This window comes from Bubalus kerabau, chromosome 23 (assembly GCF_029407905.1).
Source record: "Bubalus kerabau isolate K-KA32 ecotype Philippines breed swamp buffalo chromosome 23, PCC_UOA_SB_1v2, whole genome shotgun sequence".
Lineage (NCBI taxonomy): Eukaryota > Metazoa > Chordata > Mammalia > Artiodactyla > Bovidae > Bubalus > Bubalus kerabau.
In genome coordinates, this window is record NC_073646.1 from 28,597,000 (window position 1) to 28,624,934 (window position 27,935).

Consider the following 27,935-nt stretch of genomic DNA (forward strand, 5'->3'; position numbering starts at 1 on the left):
CGCACAGCGCCCCCTGGCGGCCGCGCCCCCACACGGCAGCGGTCGCGCGCCCCGCCCCGCCCTGCCCCGCCCCCGCCTCGGCGGGCCCTGCCGGGGGAGGGGTCGCGGCGGCTGTGGCGGCGGCGGCGGCGGCGGCGTCAGCGGCGGCCCGGGCGGTGGGAGCCGAGGCGCCGGAGCAAGATGGCGGCGCGAGTGCTGCGCGCTGGCGGAGCGGCCTCAGCCAGCGGCTTCCTGCGGCGGGCCAGCCCCGGGAGCCTCCTGCCCGGGCTCCGGTGAGCAGCGCCGCCCTTTCCGGGAGCGGCCGGGGAGGGGCCGCTGCGGGGCGGAGGGCGCGGGGTCCCCGGCGCGGGTCCCGCCGCGGCCGCGTTCCCCACGGGGCCGGGCCGCCCGGGTTGCGGGGCGGCGGGACCGGGGCCGCGGTCGGTGCGGTGGGGCGAGCTGGAGCCTCGGCGGGGTCCGAGCGCCTGTCCGGCCGGCCGGGCTCAAGGTCATGGCGAGAACGACGCTCGGCGCCGAAGCCGCGTCCGCGCGCCGAGCCGGCCCGGCCTGCGGGACCTTGACCCGGCGCGACCCGGAGCGGTGGCCGAGCGGCGGGCGCGTGGCTGAGGCCGCAGGCCTTGAACTTGGCCCATGAGGCTCCGGCCGGACCGCCCGAGAACGCTGCTCGCCCGCGCGAAGCCTCAGTGTCAGCATCCGCACATGGCAGTAGAGACACCCTCACGTCCTGGGTTGTTGGGAGGAAGAAAATAAAATAACGCATCGTCCGGGGTGAGCTCTCAGTGGAGGTCAGGGGAGTGGTAGTGAAGAAGTGTATTTAAAAGTAGGTAGCGGACCAAAAAGTATGGACAGTTATCAGCACTGAGTCGGCATAGGGTTCATGTTTAAACTTTTTTTTCTAACCTCATTGGATTCAATGTTCCGTTTTCTGAATCCATCCCTGGCATCGCCAGTCCCCTTTTCCCCAAACTGAAAAAGCAAAGCCTGTACTAAGTTGCACGTCAGTTGCTGAATCGGTGTCTGCTAGGTACTTTGAACGTTTATGTTTTTGTTTGTTGATTAAACAATGAGCCCGTAGAAAATGCAATTGACACTTAAAGAGGGAAGGAACTACCTGCTTGTTAAATGTTAATGCGGGCCAGCTTGATTCTGATATGGTTTATTTAACGTAATCCTGTAACAATCTTAAGAAGTAATAGGATCTGCATTTTAGAGAGAAGGCACCTCAGAGAACTTGAGACACATGGCTGGAAAAGGCATTTGAACCCAAGTTTGGCAGGCTTCAGGCCTAGTACCCTTCCTGGAACTCATGCTCAAGTTTTGTTTCACAATTTGATATTGTTTCCAAGTTGATCAACAAGTCAGTCTCCTTTTATCTTTATTCTGTTATTTAGTATCTCCTGTTGCTTTTTTCACACAAGTGATAAAAGCCCATGAAATTGATATTTTATTCTTGACAAAAAAGACAGCTGACACTGATAGTGATCACCTAAGGCACCCCACTCCAGTACTCTTGCCTGGAAAATCCCATGGATGGTAGGAGCCTGGTAGGCTGCAGTCCATGGGGTCGCTAAGAGTGGGACATGACTGGGTGACTTCACTTTCACTTTTCACTTTCATGCATTGGAGGAGGAAATGGCAACCCACTCCAGTGTTCTTGCCTGAAGAATCCCAGGGACGGTGGGGCCTGGTGGGCTGCCGTCTATGGGGTCGCACAGAGTCGGACACGACTGAAGCAACTTAGCAGCAGCAGCAAAGTGCCCAAGATCACTTGAAGCTTGTAAACTGGAGAACTGGACCTGGTATGCCTGGTACCCCCATTTCCTGGTGGGACCAGTGCTCTTGACACTGCTTTGTCTTTATCCAGGGTCCCCAATACCTTCTGACTCTTTCTTGGGCTCTAGTCTGCCTTAACTGTAGGTGTTCTTTAGGACTCAGTCTTGTCGTTCAGTCCCTTCCAACTCTGCAGCGCCATGGACTGCAGCACACCACGCACCCCTCCTTCACCGTCTCCTGGGGTTTGCTCAGATTCATGTCCATTGAGTTGGTGATGCTATATAACCATCTCATCCTCTGCTGCCCCTTCTCTTTTTGCCTTTAGTCTTTCCCAACATCAGGACTTTTTCCTTCATTGGAAAGGACTCAGCCTAGACCCAGTAAATTCATTGATTCTCTCAAATACTGGGTGGATACAATGTCATTGAGGCTCTGTTGACTTGAGCATAATAGTGCGGTTGCTTTCCCCAGGAAGCCATAGTGAAAACCCTTGTAGACTTACAGAATGAGGTAGGTGCCATGGGGGAAACTCAGGGAACCTCCCACCCAAGGTCATGGAAGGCCTTTTTGAGAAGGTGATATTAGGCTGAGACCTGAAGGATCAGTGGCCATGAAGGCCCCAAATGGAAATAGTCAGGCATGCTAGGAAACCCCAGAAAAATCTAGAAGCAGAAGTGAAGACAGAGAACAGGTGGCCAGGAGCGGTGCTGGATAATTCCAGGCCTTACAAGCCATTTTGAAAGCTTGGATTTTATCCTGAAAGCCATGGAAAACATTTAAAGGTGTACACTCGAGTGTGACTTCATCTGATCTACGTTTTTAAAAGATCAGTCTGACTTTGAAAAGGGGACCACATCAGGATGGTCAGCTGGATAGATCTTGGTGCCATTCACCGAGAGTCAGCTGTTCCAAAGGTGAGCGTGCCCACTGCATGCCAGGGAGACATCAGTGAATAAGGCACACGGGTACTTGCCATCTGGGAGACTGATGGTCATTCAGAGGAGGAGGAACAGGTACAGGGAGGGGAGAGGGTGGATCCAGGGCAGTTCTGAACCTGGTGAAGCTAGAGATGGCTGTGAGCTATTCAGACAGAAAGGCCCAGTAGGCAGTTGGCCTTCTGGAGTTGTATGACTCCTCCACGAGATGTCTGAACCGCATTTGAGAGTTGTGAGCATATAGGAATCCAAAACGTTAATAGATCCATGGGTTTCAGTGTACTCTATTTGATTGACATTTTTCATAATAAAGTGGTTTTTTAAACTATGGGAATGGGTGCGATTGCTTGAGGAGTGTGAATAGAAAAGAGCTGAGAAACAGACCCTGGGACATCTGGTCATTTACAGGCCGGACACAGGAAGGAGAGGCAGCGAGGGAGCCAGAAGGGGCAGCTGTGAGGTCATTGTTATGGGTCAGTGCCCGGGCAGGAGGTATTTCAAAGAGAGAGTGGGTCAGCTGTGCCAGATGCTGGTAAAAGGTTAAGATGACAGAAGAAAATCGCTTACCAGCAGGGGCATTGTGGCTGACCTTGCAAGAGTGGTTTCAGGGGGAAGGCGGAAGTGTTCCTGGGAGGCCTGTTTGCCACACACATCTTAGCTCTGCCCAGTGCCAGGCCCCCCTGCTCAGCTGCTTACTGAACTTTCCCCCCAGGCCCTGGAAATGACCATGTATGGAAACTTAACTCATCTTCCTCCTGCTAAGCCTGCTTGCTCCTCCTGGGCTCGCTCTCCCCACTAAGGGAACATCTTTCACAGAGTGCCCCAGGCCAGGAACCAGAATATCTTCCCCATGCCCTTCCCCCCCTGCTCCTGCCCATCTGGTCAGGTGCTAGACATGTTAATTCTGCCTCCGGCATGTCTTGACGTCTTGACGCTGCCTCTGCAGGAACACTCCCCTAGCTCAGCTCTGGGCAGCTCGTGGCTAGGTTCCTGTGAAGAGTGTGGACTTGAAGCCATTGGTGACGGGGCAACTGGAGAACTCTGAACAGGACCATCTCTTGCTAGAAAGATCTCTGTGACGTGAACCTTGACCAGGTCTTCATCCCTCTTCCCTTCCACCCCACCTCCACCAAGAAAAGCTGTAGACAACATTTTAGGAACCATTGGGGATATTTTAATATGAAGTAGGTATTAGATATTATAGGATTACTGTTTTCCTTAGATGTGATATTGTTAGAGATTCAGTTTGTCCTTGATCTCAGGAGCTGTGTGCCGAAGTATTGAAGGATGGAGTAGCATAATGTCTGCACTCTGGTTTCGTATGGTTTGGTAAAAATAAACAAAATACATATAAAGACTCAGGACAAAATAGTCATCATTTTTCCATCTAGATGCAGGGCATAGAGGTCTTTATTGTACTGTTCTTTCATTTCTGTGTTTGAAGTTTTTCAAAATGAAATGTTGGGGACAGCTCTCTCTAGCAGCCACGGTGAAGACAGATTCACTGGGATTCCGGGGGTGTTGGGTGGTGGGCAGGGGAGTCCGATAGCTCCTGCTTTAAGGCAGGACTCTTCTCTAGATCCAGTCCTTCGGCCTCCCCTCTGCCTTTCACCCCTGCCATATTCACACACTCCTGGCTTTGCTAGCAGGTAGAGTTCTGCTTCCGAGAATGTCCTTCCTCCCGCCGGCAGCAACCTGACAGACTGCCCCCCATCTTTCAAGTCTGAAGCTCAACAAGTGTCTCCCCGGAGAGCTGGCCCATGTCTCTGTGAGGCCACCCCTCCGCGTCCTCTTCCCCACCCCCGCCACACCCACCACCTCCATGTCCAGTAGGGGCTCCTTCCTATTGCTTTGCGCTGTGATTACTTCTGTCTGCCTGCTTCCACAGCACAACGAGCTCTGTGAAGTCAGGGCTGGGTTTATTCCTCAGCCTGGCACGCACAGTGCACAATCAGTAGATAACTGGTGATGAGGCGACCAAAGCTCTTTGCCCTACTGCTGCCTCATCCCATGGTCTCCACGGATATATTTCCCTTCTGTAATTTGTTCCAACTGAACCCAAAACCATCTTCCATACCTAATCAGGACCCAAGTCTCCTCCTCTTCACTTCAGGAGTTTTTCCTTTTGTTTTGTTGGGTTTTTAAAAAAATTTTTTGCCTTGCCATGCAGCCTGTGGGATCTTAGTTCCTGAACAGGGATTGAACCCAGGCCCTTAGCAGTGAACGGAGTCCAAACCACCGGCCCACCAGGGAATTCCCAGGAGTATCTTTTGAATGTATTCTTTCCCCTTCATCCCTCCTGTCATCGTCTGAACCCAGGATCATCCCTCGGTCTGTCCAGCGAGTATCGAATGCCTCGGCTGTGCCTGGTACTGCGGGGCTGCGTACCCAGCCAGGAGCCATGCCCCGTGCCTTTCTTTCTGCCGTCCACCTGCCTCACACGGCCAGGCTGCTTTTTACACCTAGATCTTTTCTGAAAACTTGCTGGCATTGCCCCACGTGTAGTATAGAGTGCAGCCCTCCCTGCCCACCCACGTTGCCCTCCCATTGCCCAGCTCCATGTCCTCCCACTCCGTGTTCTCTTGCCTTCCTGAACACTTTGCTGTTCCAGAAATATGCCACATAGCTTGACGACTCCATACCCCTGGACACGTTGTTCCTGTGACTGGAATTATCGCTGGCTTCGTGCACCTGTCTTGCCTGTCCTCCAAGTCGAAGCTGGAGTCTCTGCCCTGAAGTTCCTCCGGCTCCTGGCTGGCCAAGGCCAAGACGGTTCACTCCCTCGAGTTCCCACAGTGCCTGCGAGTCCACAGCGTCCATGACTGCTCTGGCTGTTTACTGATAAGTTTTTCCCCTGAGACCGGGCAGACTCAGCATCTGGTCATCTTTGTATCCACTGAACCAGGCACTCAATGCTCGTTCTGTTTAAAATCTAGTGTTTGGGGGAATTCCCTGGCAATCCAGTGGTTAGGACTCTGATCTCTCACTGCCAAGGGCCCAGGTTCCAATCTCTGGTCTGGGGTCTGAAAAAATCCCACAAGCCCTGTGAGTTAGCCGAAAGAAATAATAATGGTAAATTAATAAAAGAAGTGTTTTGTTGGATATGCTGCCCCGTACATGACACTCCGTAAAGTACCACCTGACGTGCATATGATGGTGTAAAAACAGCTGATCCCTGTGTGTGTTGCTCTCAGTAAAGAGCCAGCCCAACCCAGGCCTTAGAATCCTGGTGGCTGTTGGCATGGCTACTTCAGCCCACTGCCATGGTTCAGTGAGGTGGACTGGGCACAGGGGGCAGCTCCAGTCACCTGCCACTCGGAAGATTTCAGAGGTCAAGAGTCATTTGGCGCTGATACTGGGTGACACTGCCTTTCATTTGTCAAGACAATTGCTACCCAACTTTGACAAGTAAACAGCACGTGGGTTCTTATGTGTGTCCCGTGATGTTGACTGTTTCTTACGTTAATCTTAGTTTACAAAGTGTTGTCATAACCCTTACTTCATCTTACCCATCCTAAAGTAAATCCCTTTGGTGTTAAAAATCTGGAACAAATGCTTACTTGGGGCGATCCATGTGGGTGAGGTGTCCCTTATCAGTGAAAATAGTTTGAACTTTATAGTTAGATCTGGGTTCATATTTTTTATCTTGCCGCTTCTTAGCTCAGGTTGGACTTCTGGGGTCCAGTAGTTAAAATGCAATAGTAACCTACCTTGCTAGATTGTTCTGGGGATTAAATGAGAAGACATACACAAATTGTCCAGAGCTTGACAGGAAGTATGTGCTTATTAACTTGTAATCCCCTTAAATTCTAAAGAGGAAGGGAAGAATTACTTCAGAATTTTTTTCCCTCCAGATTTAGCCTGTCAATAATTCTTTATTATGCTCTTATTTTACAAAGCATTAAATACACTGAGTTAAATAGCAATATGTGTGTGCATGGCATATGCTTGTCTATGTACTTCTGGAAGGATTCATTAAGAACTGGGAGTAGTGCTTACCTTGGTGAATTACTTCTTAATGAAGTTCCTTAGTACTGATATTTTTAGAAACTTCCATTGTATTTCTTTCCTAGTTGTTCATAATTGTTATTCCTAAAGTCTTAAAATTCATTTAACCAAAACATATTTTTAAACACAATTTGTTTAGTAAATTTGAAATCTAAAAGCTCAAGGAACTATACAAACTCCTGCTCACAAATCTTAAAACTTTCTGCTTTGCATATCACTAATTTTATATGCTTGCCATTTTTCTTCATGATATTATTTAACACAGTATCCAAAAATGTGGTGTGTTTAAAATACTTCAAACATGGGATTTCCCTAGTAGAACAGTGGTTAGGACTTGGTGCTTTCACTGCAGAGGACCTGGATTCAGTCCCTGGTTGGGGAACTAAGATCCCACAAGCCATGGGGTAGGACCAAAAAAAAAAAAAAGGAAAATACTTGAAACAAATTGACAAAATATTTTTATTGAAATGAATTTTACCATGATTCATTTGGAGAACTGCCATCCTCAGAAGTAGTTTATATAACTAACGAGTGAATTGAAAACAGAGATAAATACCATATGATTTTGATTTTTGCTAAAGGGCTAATACTTAAGGGCTTCCCTGATAGCTCAATTGGTAAAGAATCCGCAACGCGGGAGACCTGGGTTCAGTTCCTAGGTCGGGAAGATCCTCTGGAGAAGGGAAAGGCTACCCACTCCAATATTCTGGCCTGGAGAATTCCACAGACTGTAGTCCATGGGGTTTCAAGGAGTCACACGACTGAGAGACTTTCAAAGATCTAATAGTTTTTATATATAACTTTTTTTTTTTTAGTTTTTTAAAGTTTTAAAAATAATTTTTAAATTTCTCACCATTAATCAGGTGCTGTCCTGCATGTTTTAAGTATGTTTACTAGGGGTTAAACGTGTACTTAAAAATATACGAGAGGTACTTTCCTGGCTCAGTGGTTGAGACTTCCCCTTCCAGCGCAGGGGGTGTGGGTTCAATTCCTGGTGAGGGAACTAAGATTCTACATGCATTATTTTATTTAAAATACTTGCCCTTTTAACTTAAAAATTGTTACTGAAGTATAGCATACATTCAAGAAAGTACACAAATTCTAGATTTATAGCTTGATGAATTTTCCCAATATAAATACAACCATGTAAGCAGCACCCACATCAAGATACAGGACATTACAAGCCCTCAAAGCCCTTCTTGTGTCCCTTTCAGTGAGCTCCGTCAAGGGTAACACTACCCTGACTTCTAACACCTTAGGTTAATTTTGTCTGGTTTTGAACTTGTGTGTCTGGCTCTTCCACTCAGTGTTTGTGAGAATCATCTATGTGGTGTGTGAATTGTAAATCATTCATTCTTTTTTTTTTTTTTTTTTTTTGCCATGCCATGCAACATGTGGCGGGGAAGGCAATGGCACCCCACTTGAGTATTTTTGCCTAGAAAATCCCATGGACAGAGGAGCCTGGTAGGCTGCAGTCCGTGGAGTCGCTAGAGTCGGACATGACTGAGCAACTTGACTTTAACTCTTCACTTTCATGCATTGGAGAAGGAAATGGCAACCCACCCAGTGTTCTTGCCTGGAGAATTCCAGGGACGGGGGGGCCTGGTGGGCTGCAGTCTATGGGGTCGCACAGAGTCGGACATGACTGAAGTGACTTAGCAGCAGCAGCAGCAACATGTGGGGTCTTAGTTCCCCGACCAGGGGTTGAACCTGCAGCCCCTGCATTTGAGGACCACAAAGGAAGTCCCTATCAGGCTTTAATTTTTAAAATCTTTTCTCAGGTTATATATACCTATCTAGCTTACCCATAAAGGAGTTTTTAAACGTGCACTTTTAGATATTTTAGCTAATGTTAAGTATAAAAATAATATATGTATATGGAAAATTCACGAGTGCAGAAGGGTATACAGTGAAAAGGAAAACTCACTCCTCACACCCTGAGCCCAGTCATAGCCCGGATATCCTCACTGTGAGCATTTCACTTTGTGTGTGTATTTAGGGCACTGTTCTGGGCCTTTGTCCATGGAACTCATCTCAGATACCAACATGTCAGTGCGTGTAGGTCTACTCATTCTTTTTAATGACTGTATTCTGTCCTGATTTTGGATCTGCCTTGTTTGATCTGCCCAGTCACCGTAAATGGAGTCCAGATTGCCTTTACCAGAAACAAACTGGAAGGCAGTAAGGAATGCTCGCCTGCATTCAACTGTGTGCGCTTGTCTAAATATAGCTGCCCTTCGGACATAACTACAAGTGCAGCCCTTAGGTCAGAAGGCCCGCACGGTTTGCATTTTGCTGTAGATAAATGCCACACTGCCCTCTAGGGAAGTCACACAAATTTGTGATCCCACTAGCAAGCATATGGGAGTTAAACACTCAGCTAAAATTTCACTGGTAAAGTGTTGCTTGTTAGTTCAGTCAGATTTATCATCACTAGGACAGTGTGTACCGTAGAAGTTCAGTTATAAGATGAAAATTAGCAGGTCATTTATATGTTAGTGAGGTTTATATTCTTAGGTTTTTGTGAGTTAAAAATCTTGACTCTAGGGGTAAGATAATTTTAAGGAAGGAATTCATGTCACTTTCCATATATTGCTTTTCACGTTTTTTATTGTGGTAAAGTACATAAAACATTTGCCATTTTTAAGGGTACAGTTCAGTGGCATTAAGTATATTCACATTGTTGTATAATCGTCACCACTGTCTACCTGCAGAACCTTGTCATCTTCCTCACCCATTAATAATATCTCCCCATTCTCTCCTCTGCCCCTGGAACGTACTGGTCTACTTTCTTTCTCTGTGAATTTGACTGTTCTCAGTTTCCGTGTATGTTTTTTCTATGTTGAAATTTTTCCTCAGAGAAGGGAAGAACACAGCAGGACTCATGGAGATGCACGTGAGGACTCTCCAAGGATTGCCGAAGTTCCTTCTCTCACACTTTGCTCCTGCATTCAGAGTGCACATTGTTGGCATGGAAAGTGGACACATGATATCTCAAGTTCTAGAACTGTGCTTCGAATGTGTGCCCAGGGAGTGCTTGCTGAACGGATCGATGAGTCTATGAAAACAATGGGCCACGCACTACCACCCAAAGACCCTGACATCTTTGTACCTCTGATTAAACTCAGATTTTTGCATTTGTGATCCCGTAGGAAATTGACGTCTTCCGATAACAGACCTCGAGAGGACAGCTGGTTAAAATCCTTGTTTGTCCGGAAAGTTGACCCAAGGAAAGATGCTCACTCTAACCTCCTAGCCAAAAAGGAAACCAGCAGTCTGTACAAATTACAGTGTGAGTCCTAGGTTTGCTATCTTCAGAGTTAACGTTTTTCCCTTGGTTCATAAGTTTATCGTTGAATTTTCTTTTGTTTCAGTTCACAATGTTAAACCGGAATGCCTAGAAGCATACAACAAAATTTGGTGTGTATACCAAACTATCCTTTACTTGGGGAAAAGTAATGATTTTAATATTTGTTGGTTGTGCTAACCCTTGATAGCAGAACGAGATCTTTCATGCCTCTTCTTAAAGCTGAACATTGAGAGGCTCTTAAGTTGAGCTCTGTGTGGGGTTACCAAGAGCATTCTGATTTTAAGCACTTATTCACCGAAGTCTGCATAGACTGTCAGACTTTGGAATGTTACTAGACTTTCAGGTTGGAAGGAACCTTGCCAGTCTGTCCAGTCCAGCTACTCATCCAGCGCTTGAGTCCTTTCTGGAGCCCTTCCTGACACTGTTCTTAAATACATTCATATGCTCCATCTCTGGGCAGCTCTGAACGCTAAGAGTTAGATTGCATGTCCGTGGGACTGCCCCTGCTTCCGGTGTTATGCCTAAGCACCCCTGCAGTGTAAGAGCCTGTATGATGTCAGTAGAGCTGCCATTTCTTTCCAAGTCTTCCATCTGCCTGGGTTCAAATCCATTCAGCAGATTCTTAGAGTGATGTGAAATCCATATACTTTTATAGAATTTGTAAACTTTAAGACCAAAGAGAATTACGTGCACCAGTTCTTAAGTTAATAGAAATAGCAGTTCAATGATCCGTTGTCTTCAAACATGATTTAAAAGCACTTTTTAAAAACCATTCATATCTGCTGCTTTCATGAGAAAACAAATGATTTTGTTACAGAATCAGCCTAACTTTCAGAAGCAAAAAAATCTTTTGTTGTTTTATTTTTGGAGGTGGGTTGCCAAAGGTAACATTAGCGTAGTTTCATGCTCACCTCAGCACTGTTCTCTTTATTTAAAAAATGACCTAAAAAACAAAGCAGATAGTTTTTCTCTAAATCTCATTTCATAAGATGAAAATTTTCTGTATGCTTATATTTCCCTGGATTATCTTCCCTGTCCTATTTTTTTATCAGTTCATCTCCTGTCTTAGATTCCTGGCCATCTACTCATGTTTCTATTTGAAAGTCTTGTTCTCACTTCACACTCAAAATGTAGAATCACTTTGCTCCTCCTGCTTCCCCATGTGTGACACTCACCGTGGTTTTATTTGACTCTCGCCTTAGTTTTCTGTGACCAGTCCGTCACTAAGGGCTGGGCATCTTCATTTGACATGCATTTTGCTTCTCTTTGCTTGTTTCCCTCTCCAGGCTGGTTGAGGCCCATTTCCAAGTAGCCCTTCTGACTGCCTTCCTGGGCTTGAAGCTGCCCCAGTACCTCAAACCCCATGCCCCTACCCACTGCAATCCATTACCCAGAAGTTTGTCAAGTTGGTCTGCTTGAGTTCTGTTTTCTCCTTCATCCTGTTTGTTTTCCTTTTCTCTGGAACTTTCAGCAGCAACCTATTTCCAGTACATAAAGACTTAACACCTGCCTGGTTTTTAGGGGCTCCAGTAATGAGGTTCTGCCCAACCCATTCATTCTGGGTACTAGGGTTACCTACCTAACAACCCCGATTCACCTCGGTCATCTGTGCAGGCTTCCATCAACCGCTCTTGCTCCAGCGCTGGGTTCTTTACTTTCTGCTCATGTCATGGGGCAAAAAGAAAACCCACTTCCATTTCCCTAACATAATCATCTTTCCCAATTTCCACCAACCCCATGTTACTTCTGAGCATTCATGTGTCATATATCAAATAGATTTAATATCTGATCTTAATTTTAAAAGTAAATGCTACCCTTCAAAAAATAATATGTGGTTTGGTCATCGTACTTGGTCAGAAAGACATTTGAGTTTTCAGTTAGTTAGACATAAGACCATTCAGAGCTTTTCTCCATTAACTAGTCACATCCGCCCTGTCTTAGGGCCCCAACATTGGGTGATGATCACTAGCTTAATATCATCTGATGTCAGCAAATGATCTGAACAGGTTCCATTTCTGACCCTTGATACCTTTTTGCACCCATTGTTGGATCCGTATTGTACTTTTTTGTTATAATTTTTCTACTCAAAAAAGCGTGCAGGTTTGAGCTTTCCTCTTGGTGTGATTCAGCTGTGCCTCTTCCCTTTGTCTTTCCCTGTCCATTAGAATCTGCACTGTGGGAAGGTTTCCGTGGAACAAGGCCCTGCCACCTCTGCTAATGTGACACCCTGGCATGACCCACGTGTGTTGGACGGCAACAACCTGGGTGCTGTGTCCAGTGTGGGACTCTGCGATACCTTTCACATCCCCTTAGCTGGTTGAATATGCTTCATGTTGTGTCTTTCATTTGGATTCTCCTGCACCGTGGATGCCCTTTGGGATCGGTGGGGTGGAGGTTGCTTCCAGACTCTGTTGTGTTTCAGCTTCGTCTTCTTCCTTAAAGCCCACCCTCCCTGCCCCTGCTTCCTCTGCCTCTTGGGCTGCTTCTGTCATCTCCCCCATCCTCAACATTACTTTCTTCTCTCTCTCTTCTCGCACGTTCTTTCCCCATTACTCTCATCCATCCTATCTTTGGAACCACCAGAACTTAGCTTTTATACATATCACCATTCCTAGGTGCTTTTTTCCCCTGAAATGGTGAATAATGGACTCATAGTTGTGGAATTTGGGGACCTTTGACTCTTCTTTATCATTTTTATCAATATACTTGTGTTACTTAACCACTGTTCTAGATAGCTGGGTTATCAGTCACCTAAGCATTTGATAACTGGGCCATTAGAGTTTTACAACAGAATTCAGCTAAAAGGCTAATTCTGTAGTTTGTTTCATCATAAACATATTCTGAGGTCAGTTGTCAGAAGACAGAGTAGATGACCTTTTCCTATTATTGATCATGTGTTATCCATCTGATGTAATTTTGTTGCTTGTTTAATTAGTGTTGCTCTTTCTTCTCTTTAAGTCAAGAGGTGTTGCCAAGGATTCATGAAGATAAACATTACCCTTGTACTTTGGTGGGGACTTGGAACACGTGGTATGGCGAGCAGGATCAAGCTGGTAGGAAGCAGAAGTCTTTGGAATAAACACTTGTTCCTTAAGCCTTTACTGTCATCACTTAAATGATTTTCAACTTAGTGCTTGTTTTTATAATCAAAGCTTTCCAAATCTTGATCTAGTGTTATGGTTGAAGTAGTTTCTCAGTAAATCACCGCAAAAACTCCTTTCTGATCATTTTTCACATTTGAATCTATTTTTGAAACTTTACGGTATAACTCAGGCTAACACACATTACAGTTTTGTACTGTGTTAACACTAAGCATATCTGGAATATTTTCAAGGTCAGAATATCATAAAGGTCTAAATGTATGTTATCTTTTAAAATATGTTTCAGTTCACCTTTGGAGGTATGAAGGAGGCTATCCAGCCCTCACAGAAGTGATGAATAAACTCAGAGAAAATCAGGTAATGATTTTGAAAAATGTTTGCTTATTCAAACTATTGATACAGTAGATGTTGCTGCTGCTGCTGCTGCTAAGTCACTTCAGTCGTGTCCGACTCTGTGCGACCCCATAGACGGCAGCCCACCAGGCTCCCCCGTCCCTGGGATTCTCCAGGCAAGAACACTGGAGTGGGTTGCCATTTCCTTGTCCAATGCATGAAAGTGAGAAGTGAAAGTGAAGCCTCTTAGTCCTGTCTGCCTCCTAGCGACCCCATGGACAGCAGCCTACCAGGCTCCTCCATCCATGGAATTTTCCAGGCAAGAGTACTGGAGTGGGGTGCCATTGCCTTCTCCGTAATAGTAGATGTTAGTACAGAATTAAATGACTCTTTTCTAGCATCAGTTTTTGTAAGCAAACTGTTAGTTTTCGGTAGTAAAGATTTTATTATTTGGTTTCTTGAGGTTGTATTTGAACAGAGTCATCAGTAATACTGTTAAAATAACAGTTCTTATTGTAAAAGTCAGTTGTACTTTGAAACTGATAAGCTGGTACGTTTGAAGCCAGTGAGTCAACCTAGTCACCACAGTCAGCCTGAGTTACCTAACACATACCTGCTTTAGGAACTGCCAACCACACATTCTTCACCTTGGGCTGACTTTGCTGTCCTCCCCTCCCTTCACTAATAGAAAAGTGTTCATGGAGAAATTCTACCAGCTTAACATTATTAGAGAAGGAAGTGTTTTGTGTAGATTCCCTGTCCCTATATAAATGGCTTTTGGATTATCTGATATTTTGAGGTGTCCATGTCATCTGTCTTATAATACTGTCAAACACTGTCAGGAGGACCTAAAAGCGTAGGAAATTAAATTTGTTTCCGTTGTCATTTAAATAATCAAGATAATGGTGAAGTTTATTATCTAAACCTGGACACTTTTGAAAGTGAAAGGGAATGCTAATAGCCATTATGCTGACTCAATGAGATGTGAGCTGGGACTGTCTCAGGCCAAGGGACCCTGTTTATAATAGTATTCTACTAGAGGGGGAACATACATGTTACTCAAGTGGGTTTATATTGTATGTAAATACTAGCAAGTCTCATGAGCACCTTTTTCACTCAAAGGAATTTTCGGAATTCCGTAAGGCAAGAAGCAACATGCTTCTCTCGAGAAAGAATCAGCTGCTGCTGGAGTTCAGTTTCTGGAATGAACCCATCCCACGGTCAGGACCGAACATATATGAACTCAGATCCTACCAGCTCCGAGTAAGTCCTGGAACAGGAGTTCACCATGTCCCCTCGTTCTTTGTGCAGCAGGACGCACACCCCTGGTGTCGAGAGCAGTCGCTGGGCATATGTTCTGTGATGTGTGCTTGGCTCATTTTCTCCCCTGTCCAGTTCTTCTCATTTCCTTTTTTGGTTTGTTTGTTTTTGTATTTTTTTTTTTTTTGCTGTGCAGTATGTGGGATCTTAGTTCCCTGACCAGGGGTCGAACCCATGCCCCTCTTCATTGGAAGCAGAGAGTCTTAACCACTGGACCACCAGGGAAGTCCCTTGTTTCTTTTTTTTTTTTTTTAATCTTTCTTTCTCATTCTTTCTCTTCTTTTAAGGATATTTGTGTTTTATAGCCTTAGACATAAGAGAAAAGACCTAAAATGCAGGACCAGGTACATTATATAGCATCTATTGTCATTGAACTAGAGCAACTAATAAGCGTGTGATATCTGAATACATTATACAGCACTGTAAGAGAAAAGGGGAATAATATTTCTACGACTTTCTAGGTGTTTCCCTGCTAGGACACGACTAAAAAAAAAAGCCCAGATAACAGCATAGTTAAAGTGAAAACATATCAGTAGATCTCAGTGGTCTAACATTCAGTATTATACTGGGGGGAGAAAAATCAAGGAATGTCTGTTAGGTTTACTTAAATTGACTTATTTTAAAATTTCAAAGTAGGGACTTCCCTGGTTAGGACTCTGTGTTTCCACTACACAGGGCATGGGTTCCATGCCTGGTGGGGGAAGCAAGATCCCACATGCACAGCAAAAAAATTAATAAATAAAAAACTAAAATTTCTCAATAAAGTCTGAATAGGTACCAACAATTTAATCATGAATGGCCTGACTGTGATTTTCATAGCTGTAACTGGATGACCTTAACTCTTACCCTTGAGTATATCTTGTCTCCTTAGATGAAGCCATAGAATTATTACTCCCACCACAGGATAGGTATGAACAGAGTGCATAATGTTGTTTTGTTACATTTTTTTACTTGTTAGATCTCACATTATTAAAAGTTAATTTCTTAGTTAGTCTTGTCATTTGGTATTTTTCATGCTGCTGTTTCCGTATTTCTTCACAGAAGGACTAACAAACCAAATCCAAATCTCTTTTCAGCCAGGAACTATGATTGAATGGGGCAATTACTGGTGAGTATATGACCAAATGATGAGTTTGTAAGTCTTAGACTTAGATTTGTAAGTCTTAGAGTCTTTTACACCATAGTGTTAATTCTAGAAATAAAATCTGGGGTTCATGCACAATTTGATATTAGACTGTACAACTAGAGAGAAAAATACCACCAGTGCCCCTTCCTTCCCCCCCTTGCTTAGCTTCAGTAATTATCAACACATGGCCGGTCTTGCTTAAGTCTAAATGCCCCTACCCAGAGTATTTGAAAGTAAATCCCAAACAACATAACACTGCATCTCTGGGAATTTGAGTGTGCACATATCTCCCAAGAGATAAGGACTTTTTATAAAAACAAAACCCCAGTGGTACATTCCTATTCTTCTTGGATATTATCTTTTCTGAAATGTTGCTTTTGTCACATAAACAGAACACCACAATGATATAACTGCTTCCATTTCTTCTTTGTTTAATTAGCGAAATACCAATTTTTCCATCTTATATATATATACAGATTCAACAGAATCCCAATCAAAATCTCAGCAGACTCTAAAAATGCAGAGGACCCCAAAATAGCTAAAACAGTCTTGAAAAAAAGGAACAAAGTTGGGGGACTCACTGCTCAACTTCAAAACTGACTACAAAGTTAGAGTAATCAAGACAGTATGGTACTGACATACAGACAGGCATTTAGATCAATGGAATAGAATTGAAGGACAAGAAACAAATGTTCACGTATGTGAACAATTAGTTTTTGACAAATGTACAAAGGCAATTCAATGGGGACAGATAGACTTTTCATCAAAGGGTTCTGAGACTTTGGATATCCTTGCAAAAAGATGAATTTAGATCCCTACCTCATATTATATACAAAAACTAACTGAAAATGAATTGTATACCTAGGTGTAAGAGCTAAAATATAACATTTTCAGAAGAAACATAAGGGAAAATCTTTGTAATGTAAGGTTAGGCAAAGAGTTCGTAGATAAACACCAACATCACAATCTACAAAAGAAAAAAATTGATTATTATTCACCAAAATTAAAAACTTTTGTGTAATTCAAAGGATACAGTTTTAAAAATTAAAAGACAGGTCATAGACTGAGAGAAAATTTTGCAAATCACATATCTGATAAAGGGCTTATATCCCAAATATATAAGGGAATCATACAACTCAATGATGAGAAGATAACCCAATTAAAAAATGGGCAAAAGACTTGTAAAAACAGTTCTCCCAAGATATACAAATAGCCAGAAAGATGAAAAGATGGTTAGCATCACTGAGCATAAGAGAAACTCAAATCAAAACCACAAATATATGCCAACCATCTCGTACCCTTTAGAAGGGCCATTATCAAAAGAACAGAAAATATCAAGTGTTAGCAAAGATACAGAGAAGTCGGGACCCTTCCATAATGTAGGTAGGAATATAAAATGGGGCAGCCATTATGGAAAATGTTTTTTCATACAGCGCTTCTTAAAAACATTAAAAATAGCATTATATCTGATGCAACAATCCTACTTCAAAAGAATTCAAAGCAGCTTCTCAGAGAGAGATTTGCACAGCGCTGTTCATCACAGCATTCACAGACATAAGAGGGTGGAAGGAAGGTAAATTTCCTTGGACAGATGAATGGATACATATGTGGCATGTACATATAGTGGAATTTTATACAGCCTTTAAAAAGAAGGAAATTCTGCCACATGCACTGTTAACCTTGAGAACATTGTGTTAAGCAAAGAAAGCCCATTATAAAATGACAAGTACTAATACAAAGTTTCTAAAGTGGTCAACACCAAAGAAACAGAAAACAAAATGGTGGCTGCCAGGGCCTGGGTGGGCGGAGGGGAGTTGGTGCTTAGTGGGTAGTTTCAGTTTCGCAAGATGAAATGTTGGAGAGATGTGTTGCACAACAATGTGTGAATAGACTTGGCCCCATTGGCCTGTACAGTAGGAGATGTTGAGGTAAATTTAATGTCAGGTGCTTTCTACCATAATAAAAAAATTGTAAAATAAATTTGAAAAAAAAAGTTAATAGGCAAAGCATTTAAATAGACATTTCCTCAAAGGAGCTCTGTGAATGCCTGATAAACATGTGAAAAGCTGCTCCATGTCCTTAGTCATTGTGGAAATGCAAAGTACACCACATTGAGATAGCGGTTCATACCCCCTGCTGCTGCTGCTGCTGCTAAGTCGCTTCAGTCATGTCCGACTCTGTGCGACCCCATAGACAGCAGCCCACCAGGCTTCCCCGTCCCTGGGATTCTCCAGGCAAGAGCACTGGAGTGGGTTGCCATTTCCTTCTCCAATGCATGAAAGTGAAAAGTGAAAGTGAAGTCGCTCAGTCCTGTCCGACTCTCAGCGACCCCATGGACTGCAGCCCACCAGGCTCCTCCATCCATAGGATTTTCCAGGCAAGAGTACTGGAGTGGGGTGCCATTGCCTTCTCCGTCATATGCTTACTGCTGCTAAGTCGCTTCAGTCGTGTCCGACTCTGTGTGACCCCATAGACGGCAGCCCACCAAGCTCTGCCATCCCTGGGATTCTCCAGGCAAGAACACTGGAGTGGGTTGCCATTTCCTTCTCCAATGCATGAAAGTGAAAAGTGAAAGTCAAGTCGCTCAGTCGTGTCCGACTCTTGGCAACCCCATGGACTGCAGCATACCAGGCTCCTCCGTCCATAGGATTTTCCAGGCAAGAGTACTGGAGTGGGGTGCCATTGCCTTCTCTGTCATAGCCCCTAGGGTGGCTATAATTAAAAAGAATAACAAGTGTTGATGAGGTTGTTAATGAATTGATGCCTTTATACGTTGTTGGTGGGAATGTAAAATGGCACAGCCACTTTGGAACAGGAGAGCTGTGACTTTTTATTTTCAGTTTATATATGTTCTCTTTTCTTCAGTTATGAAATTTATTGCTTTGGGCTTGATAATCTCTAAGATCTTTTTACCTCCAAAAACAGTTCTGGGACCTTTCTTTCTAATGAGTCTTTTCTTCTTAGATCATCAAGGCTAACTAATACAAGATAGAATTGCCTTTCATTTGAAAACTAAGAAAAACATATTTGATTGTATGCTATTGTTGGGGGAGTGTATAATTTCCTCGGTTTTGTCTTGCCACAGCAAAGATTTGAAATGGTGGACCAGTGTTACCGCTTGGTTACAACTCAGTTTTATTTGGCAAGCAAAGGATAGTACACCCTCAAGGTGTGAGGGCGGGCCAGCCCAAAGGAGAGGCCCTCCTCCTTTGGCTTCCTCTTGGCTTCCTCCTTTTATGTTTTGTCTCCTCCCCACTGAGCCGGCCCTATGCAAATTGAGCTAGCCAAGAAGGGGGCGTGTTTGTTTCACCTGATGTTCTCATTCCCATCTGTAGATTTTCTTTTGTTCTGTTTCTCTGGGCTTTTCCTTTCTTTGTCATTTAGCCACTGCTATTTTAGACTCCTTTTGCCTATTCTAACTGCCTAACATTCCCCCCTCAAGAGATGGGAGACCCAATTCTTTGGGAATAGGGGTGTCGAGGTTTCTCTGGCTACTTCCTGCTGAGCTGGGATGGTGAGGGGCATTGGGTCTCCTCCTCTTGGTAATCTAAGCCTCAGAGTCCTGATAGCGGTGTCCATCTAAGTAAGGGTGAGTGATATTTTCCATGGTCCGGTGTAGTTTGATATGTCTTTGTTGAACTGGCACTGCATATTGTAGCTTGTTGACCTGGGCAGAGAGAAAACAGGTTAGACAATTGATAATACATGGAGCAATCATGTGCAGCATCAATATGGTGATAACAGGGATTAGTAGGGGCATTAGCCAATCAAATTCCCCCTCGCCAGGAGAAGGCTCCCCCAAAGAGAGATTGTAGCCACCCTGAGAACTCTCCAGCTCGTTCTTTGAGATCCTATAGGATCTGAATATTTTTCTTGAGGATTATGAAACTTTGTTCAGCTTAGCTGGAGGTATTTCCCAGAAACAACACTCCTCATTCATGATGGCTCAAGTCCCTCCTTGTTCAGGGATCAGGTAATCTGTCTCCTATCTATTTGGAGTACAATTCTGGACAAGCTGTGTTGGCTCTTCAGAGCTATCCTGAGAAATCTTATCCCCAGAAACATAATTTGGGGAGTGTTCATTAGAATGGCGCTCATTTGTAATCCTGAATAGGTATCTGCCCACCCCAAAGGAGAGGTCCCAATCTGCCTTGGCTTCCTCCTTTTATACATTTTGTCTCTCCCCCCCTGAGCCTGCCCTATGCAAATTGGGCTAGCCATGACGGCTGTTTGTTTGACCTGACGTTCTCACTCCAGTCTTTGGATTTTCTTTTGTTTCATTTTCATGGGCTTTTCCTTTCTTTGTCCTTCAACCACTGCCATTTTGGATTCCTTTTTCCTGTTCTAACTACCTAACACTTTGATTATAGACATCATTTTATTAAGGAATTGGTGAGTGATCCCCCGAAGTGTAGTAATTTAGTTGCCCACAGGATAAAATCACTCATTTCTATTTTTCCATGTTACTAATTGAGACATGTCCAAGGTGGAATCCACAGAGAAGTACTGAGTGTATTCTTCGGTTATTTTAAAAAATTATTTACAAAGCCCAGTTCAGCATGCAATTTATATTTTGGCACATAGGTAACTATTTAAGATGGTGATCTCCTCTTCAGTACATGCTTCTGATTATTTCCAGGCTAAGGCAAGTATGTTTTCTTTGCCTACTGAGAAAGTGGATGAGAAAAATTCCAAATGAAGTGAACAATCCTGAGCATTTATCACTATCGATGAATATGGAGGGTTTTCCCCTCTTTGGGTTAAAATGCACACTATAGTGATTTGCCTAATTTTAATAATTAACTAATCAGGTTTGTAATTTTGGGTGATGATTATGATCATGTAACACTAAATGTAAGGTTAAAGAAATTAGCATCAGGGACTTCCCTGGTCGTCCATGATTAAAGACTCCAGGCTTCCAAGGCACGGGGTGCAGTTCGATCCCTGGTCAGGGAACTAAGATCCAACATGCCACGCAAAATAAAATAAAGACATCTCCATTTTTTAAAATCAGGACTGCAACCACGTATCTCATGCTGTTTTTATTTTAATAGTTACGAATTACTCTACACATTTTACAAAAATGACTAATATTGCTACAGAAATGTAGATTGACATCTAGTGTACATTAAAATAGCTTTCAGATACATTCAATAATTTAAAAAGTATTCTTTGTTCTGAACAACTTGCGCTGGAAATGGAAGAAACTCACTTTTTTAACATACCTGATACGGTATCTGAACATTGTTTTTTTCTCGTAGGGCTCGTGCCATTCGCTTCAGACAGGACGGTAATGAAGCTGTTGGAGGGTTCTTCTCCCAGATTGGGCAGCTCTATATGGTGCACCATCTTTGGGGTATGTTTTTTTCCCTTTCATTTTTACATTCCTGGGATTTCAGAATTCATTACTAAATAAGTTGTCCTAGCCTGTAAATCATACCTCAGGTCAGGAACCTGGAACACTGCAGCTGACCCAGATGCCCCAGATGGAAGGTAGGTGTTCAGCCCCCAGCACAAGAGGTCCACAGTGAAGGGTCCCCAGACGTGCAGCTCATCGTGAGCTGGTGAGATGAGAGCAGGGCTGAGAGGTGCTGCGGCCTTTCACAGGGCGATCCCAGCCTCCCTCTCTGAACATCCCTCGGCTCCCTCAGGGACAGTGCCATGCTCCACACAGAAAGATGTCCTCGAAGAGGGCCCACTGCCTGCCTCGGTCTGGATCCATTGTCCTCTTGAGGCATCTTCTCTCGCCTTTGCCGTCCCCACCCACTTTGGCTTGACGCCTCCTTTGGTGCCTTTCTGGGCCTGGCTCGGATGTTCCTCCTCATCCCCCAGGGAGTGTCACTGTCCCCGAGCCCCCAGAGCCTGGTGCCACACGTGTGTTCATGGTCGTGGCTGTGTGTGTCCGTCTCCCTGGCTGAGCAGGAAGCAGGTCGCAGCGGCAGCTTGGCGTACTCTGGGCACATTTGTAAATTGTTGTGTGTCACTCCATCATGTCTGACTCTGTGCGACCCCGTGGACTGTAGTCCACCAGGCTCCTCCATCCATGGAATTCGCGGGGCAAGAAATACTAGAGTGGGTAGCCATTCCCTTCTCCAGGCGACCTTCCCGTCCCAGGGATCAAACCCAGGTCTCTGGCATTGGAGGCAGATCCTTTACCATCTGAGCTACCAGGGAACACTTGTAAATGGTTATTAACATTAAAAAGATGAAAAGCCTGACATTTCCAAACCCTAAACCATATTAATTCACTGAGGTGCGGGTTTGCCCTCTCTGGTCCCACCGAGTGCTGCAGGGGCGTTGCCTGCTGGGGCAGCTGGAGGCTCAGGGACAGGGTGATGTCTGGCAAGCAGACCTATTAAGTATAACTTAACCTTTACAGGCTTGAGGTAGGGATGAGGTCGTTTTTATTGTGAATTTTTAGTGTATGATCTGTCCAGAGGATTTAAACTGAAAAGACAGACCCCTCCCCTTCCTCAGCCTAGAGGGCCCTCTGAGAGCGGCCTCTGTGGTGAGTGAGCATGGGGACTGGAGGGTCCGGACCCCGTACTCTGGCACAGGCCAAGGTCAGACATGTGTCTACTTTCAGGCAGTGCCCATCTCCACCGTCCTTTGTGTCTCCAGCCAGTGTCCCAAATGTCCACTGCCCACTTCCTACCTCACAGGGAAAAAGTATTGAGATGTGCAGAGATGCTTTCTCAGTTGGCCACAACTTACCCTCGCTTATCCATCTTTTTTAGAGAAAGAACCAACACTTACCAAGCACCTCTGTGTGTTGGTTATTTATGCACCATTCCCTTTAACCCTGACAGCCACACACCACCAATGAGATACCATGACCCATACGTGGTAAAGAAATCACCCCAGCCACAGCTGTGCAGGAGCTGGGCCAGCCTCAGACGTCAGCCGGTCTAGCTTCAAAGCAGGTCTTCCCCCAGCAGAGCTCCCCTTCCTGTTACCCTTGCACATGATGCCGTCCTTCCACCCCCCTCCACCAGCACCCCTCTTCCCTCGAGGCCTTGCAGCCGCAGCTGCTCCCCCCACCCCACCTGTGGGCTCCTTCCCTCGGTATGTGAACAGTCTCAGTGCCTCCCATCTTTAAAAGCCTCCCCAAACCCGAAAGTCCATTAACAGATGAACAAAACGTGGTTTGTGCAAATTCACAAAAACTGAACATAGAATGGAGGGTACAGGGGTTGAGGGGAGAGGGGAATTGGGAAGAGATGGTTTATAATGGATAAAGTTTTAACTGGGGCTGATAAAAAAAGTGGCACAATGTAATGTACTTATTGCCTCTGAATTATACATTTAAAAATAGTTACAGTAGGGACTTCCCTGGTGGTCTAGTGGTTAAGACTCGCGCTTCCACTGCAAAGGGAATGGGTTTGATCCCTGGTCAGGGAACTAATATCCTACATGCCACATGGTATGGCCAAAAAAAAAAGAAAACAGTAAATTTTGTTATGTATATTTTACTCCAAAAAGTTTGTTTTAAATAAGAAAACTTTTTAAGGAACACAGGCCTCTCCCCCTGTGTTCCCTGCAAGGGGGGTCCCCACACAGTGCACTAGGGGTGCGCCTGGTCCCGGGAAGAAGACTGCTGCTTGTCACATGGGTGTTAGCCATTTTCACCCAGGTTGTGAAAGGTAGAGGATTTCCTTTTCCTTCTATTCTTCAGTACCTTCAAAATTTTATGTAATCAATTTACACTCCTAGTGGGGAACTTGTGCTCAAATTACTCGGCCTGCATGGTTAGGTTTTCTCATAGGGAGAAGGAAGCCATAAACAGAGACTAGAACTGAGTGGGGAGCCCTCCTGGGTCAGTGGTTAGAAGGATCTTGCCGGATTGGGAAGCAGAAACCAAAGTACCCAGTGAGGTATCTGAATTGTATCCCCAGGACCTGATCCTCGGCCCATGCCCTTCCCTCCACTGGAGGGCTTTTCTCTCCGGTTCCTGCATGTGGACAATGAAATGTCAGTTTCAACCTTGAAACCCCGCTTGGTCACATCGTACCTTCCAGGGAGCTTTCCCTGGTCAGCTGTGTTCTCCCTGTGGAGTCTCCTTGTTCTCCACTGTCGTGAACACAGTCTCTCACCCAGATCGTTGCATGGCCTTATAAATACTGAGTAAAATTGAATCTCCTTTTGCTTATCTGTGGCCTGACAGTTTCTGGTTATGGATTTAACACATTAATGAGGAAGTTCACTTGGTTGGTAAAGGCACGTCTTGAATCCACTAGACTGTAAACCTTGAGAGCAGATTGTTTTGCCTTTCCCACATGGCCTGACAATTCTCAGAATAACCCGCTCACAGTTAGCCCAGCTTAGTAGTAAGTTCATGGAATATAGATGGTCCCTGACTTAGGATGGTTCAACTTAAAATTGTTCAACTTTACGACAGTGCAAAAGTGATCCCTGTTCAGTAGAAACTAAACTGTGAATTGTGCTCTTCCCCCAGGCTTTTGGTACAGTCTCTCATGATGCTGGGCGGTGGCAGTGGTCACAAGGGTGAACAGCCAGTAGGCTCACAACTATTGTGGTTTTCACTTTCTGTGCAGTATTCAGTTACATGAGACACTGAACACTTGATATGAATAGGCTTGGCATCAGATGATTTTGCCCAGCTGTAGGGTAACATGAGTGTTCTGAGCACGTTTAAGGTAGGGAAGGACTTCCCTGTAGCTCAAACGGTAAAGAATCTGCCTGCAATGCAAGAGATCAGGGTTTGATCCCTTGGTCGGGAACATCCTCTAGAAAAGGGAATGGCAATCACTCCAGTATTCTTGCCTGGAGAATCCCATGGACAAAGAAGCCTGGCGGGCTACAGTCCATGGGGTCACAAAGAGTTGGACACAACTGAACGACTAACACACATAACACACACGAGGTAAGGAAGACTCAGCTGGGATGTTCTCGTGGATTAGATGTATTGAATGCATTTTCGATTTACAATATTTTCAGCTTATGATGGGTTTATTGGGACGTAACCCCATCGTAAGTCAAGGAAGATACATAGGCTATTTGAGAAAACAAGATGAGCAGCTGAGTCAGCACTTACTGGACATCCAGTTGACCCTTGAACAACACAGGTTTGAACTGCATGGATCTTTTTCAGTTGATACACACAGTACGATGCAACCAACCCACAGCTGGTTGAATCCGAGGGTGCACATCCATGGATACATAGGGCCAGCAGTGGGACTTGAGCACCTGCAGGTTTTGGTGTTCATGGCAGGTCCTGGAGTCATTCCCGGACCCTGTACTAGTGGAATGTAGGGCATTATGTTTGGCTAATTCTTCTGTGTGGCTATTTTTAAGCTTACAGGGATCTTCAGACCAGGGAGGATATACGGAACGCAGCATGGCATAAACATGGCTGGGAAGAACTAGTGTATTATACAGGTAATATCTTAATAGGCATAAAGTGCTTCATTCTTCTCGTCTCATTATTTTAATGTTCTTTCACCCTGAAGCTCATGGTGTATTTGAAAAAAAAAAAAATAATATGTAGCTGTCAGATGGTGAATTGTAAGGTTGAGGGAATAGAGAAATTGTCATATTTTTCTTTGATAGTTACATGACTTTTTCAATAGAGAATATTCATTCTTTCCAGTATACATGTTGTCTAGTACAGTTTTCAGATCTTTGTGTGTTGTAAATTTTACATCATTACATTTTTTTGTACATTTCTGTATTCTCTGAAAATTTATCATACAAATAAATTTTTTTCCTAAGCTTTCTCATCAGAATTGTTTATTCCCTAAAGCATTACAATTTAATACAGCAATTAAAATAATTTGGGGAATTACTTCGATATTTAAACTTTCCATATGTATGTGTGTATGCCTGTGTACATACATGTAAGCCTATATATCTGTGTATACTCATATATGGAGAAGGCAATGGCACCCCACTCCAGTACTGTTGCCTGGAAAATCCCATGGACGGAGGAGCCTGGTAGGCTGCAGTTCATGGGGTCGCTAGGAGTCAGACACAACTGAGCGACTTCACTTTCACTTTTCACTTTCATGCATTGGAGAAGGAAATGGCAACCCACTCCAGTGTTCTTGCCTGGAGAATCCCAGGGACAGGGGAGCCTGGTGGGCTGCCATCTCTGGGGTCACACAGAGTTGGACACAACTGAAGCGACTTAGCAGCAGCAGCAGCAGCAGCATACTCATATGTGTATATATAATACATACACTATGAAATCCTAGTTGCTTGATTTTTACAAGAAAACAGCCAGACTGAATAGCACCCAGTGACACCAGTGCAGGTAATAAGCACCACCCATGTTGCACGTCAGGCACACTTAAGCCTGTACCCTGCCAGGAAGATCGAAGAGTAATTTGTTCTGGAAAATAACTATTATCTTGTCTGTTAGTTCATATATCATAAATCCTATAACTGTATGTGGCTTTGCTGCTTATTCTTACACTTTCATCAGGTCCCAAAGACATGTTTCCTCAGCACTGACAGTGTTACAGGTACAATGTATTGTTGCTGTATATAGGATACAGTCAGATTATTTGATTCTATATACATTTTAATTCAGTTCAAAGGACCTTTTAAGAAAGCACCATTTTTCTCACAATATAGACTTTCCTGGTTGCCAGCACATGAAATACATCTCCTGACAGAATATTTTAATGACACATGATAGGGTGTCAGCTGGTCTGTCATTAGCTTGTATATTTCTGCCCGAGACCAGTCCTTAGTATTCCAGTACTGATTTCAGGCAGCACGTCTTCTGAATGAATATCCTCAGCAGCCTACTTGTTAGCATGTATTTATTGCCATCTGTTTAGAAAACAGTGAGCCCCAGTGATTCCGGCCCTTGTTTTCAGTCCCACTGATTCAGGAAATGGAATCCAGAATCATGATCCCACAGAAGACCTCGCCCCTCCAGTGAAGTGACGGAATGGAGATGTGCCTACAGAAGTTTATGTGACAAGTGCTTGTCATCAATCAACTTGAACTGTGTTACAAGTGAGAGAGAAACACTGAAGTGTAAACTGCTGTATATAGCTTGTAAGAGACCTCTTTTCTTTAAAATTTACATAATCACAAGACAGGAAACTATTACAGTTTGGCTGATTGTAACTGTGCTGTAGTCCTCTGAAACATCCCCAAGTTTGTCGAATGTACCGTATAATATTAACACCAAGCCACCTCTCCCTACCCCCCAGGAAAAGAGAGCCCAATTGAAAATTGGAGTCATCTCCAAGTAAGAATCTAACCATGGGAAAAAAAAAAAAAGTTAGCTATTTCTTTATAAAGAGCAAATCTGTTTTATAATTACAGATTTTTAAGACAAATTTCTTGTATCAGGAAGAAATATAAATTTCATCATGTTTCTGTAGCATTTTTTTCTGAGTTTCAGACTAGGAACAAATTATAAGTGTACTCAATACCTGGAAATGTTTTGCTTCACTCTTATTTTTAATGTCAGCATAGTAAACTGTGTCGTTACTGAGGGGGAAGTGGTTGATCGGTAATTCAGTCTCCACTTTGTGTATTGTGTTGTCTTTATACGCGAGGAAAAGATGGCTTGAACCTGTGTATCATATGTGACTTTGAAATGAACACCTTGAATAGCACTAATTTTTATTTGTAATATTTTTCTACAACAAAACGAGTAGCACTAGGAAAAGAGGTTTTATTTTGTAAAAGGTCATCTGTGACCTGCATTTTAGTAAGCTCACAGCAGATTCTTCCAAGATCATGAATGGGGGGAGGGGGGTGTGCATGTTGAGATTTAAACTGACATAAAACTGCATACTTTGTCTAGCTCTGATTTCATTTTTTAATAGTGCCAATTTTGTGACTGTAATCATGTGAAAGTCCTGTTGAAATGAAAAATTATATCTGACCCCCAGATCAAAGAATTTATGTTAAAGTGTGAATAAATCTCATATCAAATGTCAAGCTTTTACATGTGAATGGTTTTCTCCAAGAACATATAAAAGTTAATAAAAATCCTCTTAATTTTCACATATTACATGTATGCGATCTTTTTTAATGAACTGATG

The 27,935-nt window shown here is 44.0% G+C and overlaps 1 protein-coding gene across 2 annotated transcripts; it reads left to right on the top strand.

Annotated features, from left to right (window-relative positions):
• Positions 1-93: 93 nt before the first annotated feature.
• Positions 94-27,901, top strand: NIPSNAP2 (nipsnap homolog 2). Of its 2 annotated transcripts, XM_055561173.1 has the most exons (10): positions 98-272; positions 9,869-10,008; positions 10,091-10,136; positions 12,985-13,079; positions 13,414-13,484; positions 14,583-14,723; positions 15,857-15,888; positions 21,168-21,262; positions 25,222-25,305; positions 26,751-27,901. In XM_055561173.1, exons 1-10 carry the CDS (start codon positions 181-183, stop codon positions 26,813-26,815), a joined length of 861 nt encoding a protein of 286 aa, XP_055417148.1. In that variant the 5' UTR covers positions 98-180; the 3' UTR covers positions 26,816-27,901. The 2 variants fall into 2 exon arrangements, with proteins under 2 accessions (XP_055417149.1, XP_055417148.1); XM_055561174.1 differs by lacking the exons at positions 10,091-10,136; positions 13,414-13,484 and having other exon boundaries at positions 94-272.
• Positions 27,902-27,935: the final 34 nt, after the last annotated feature.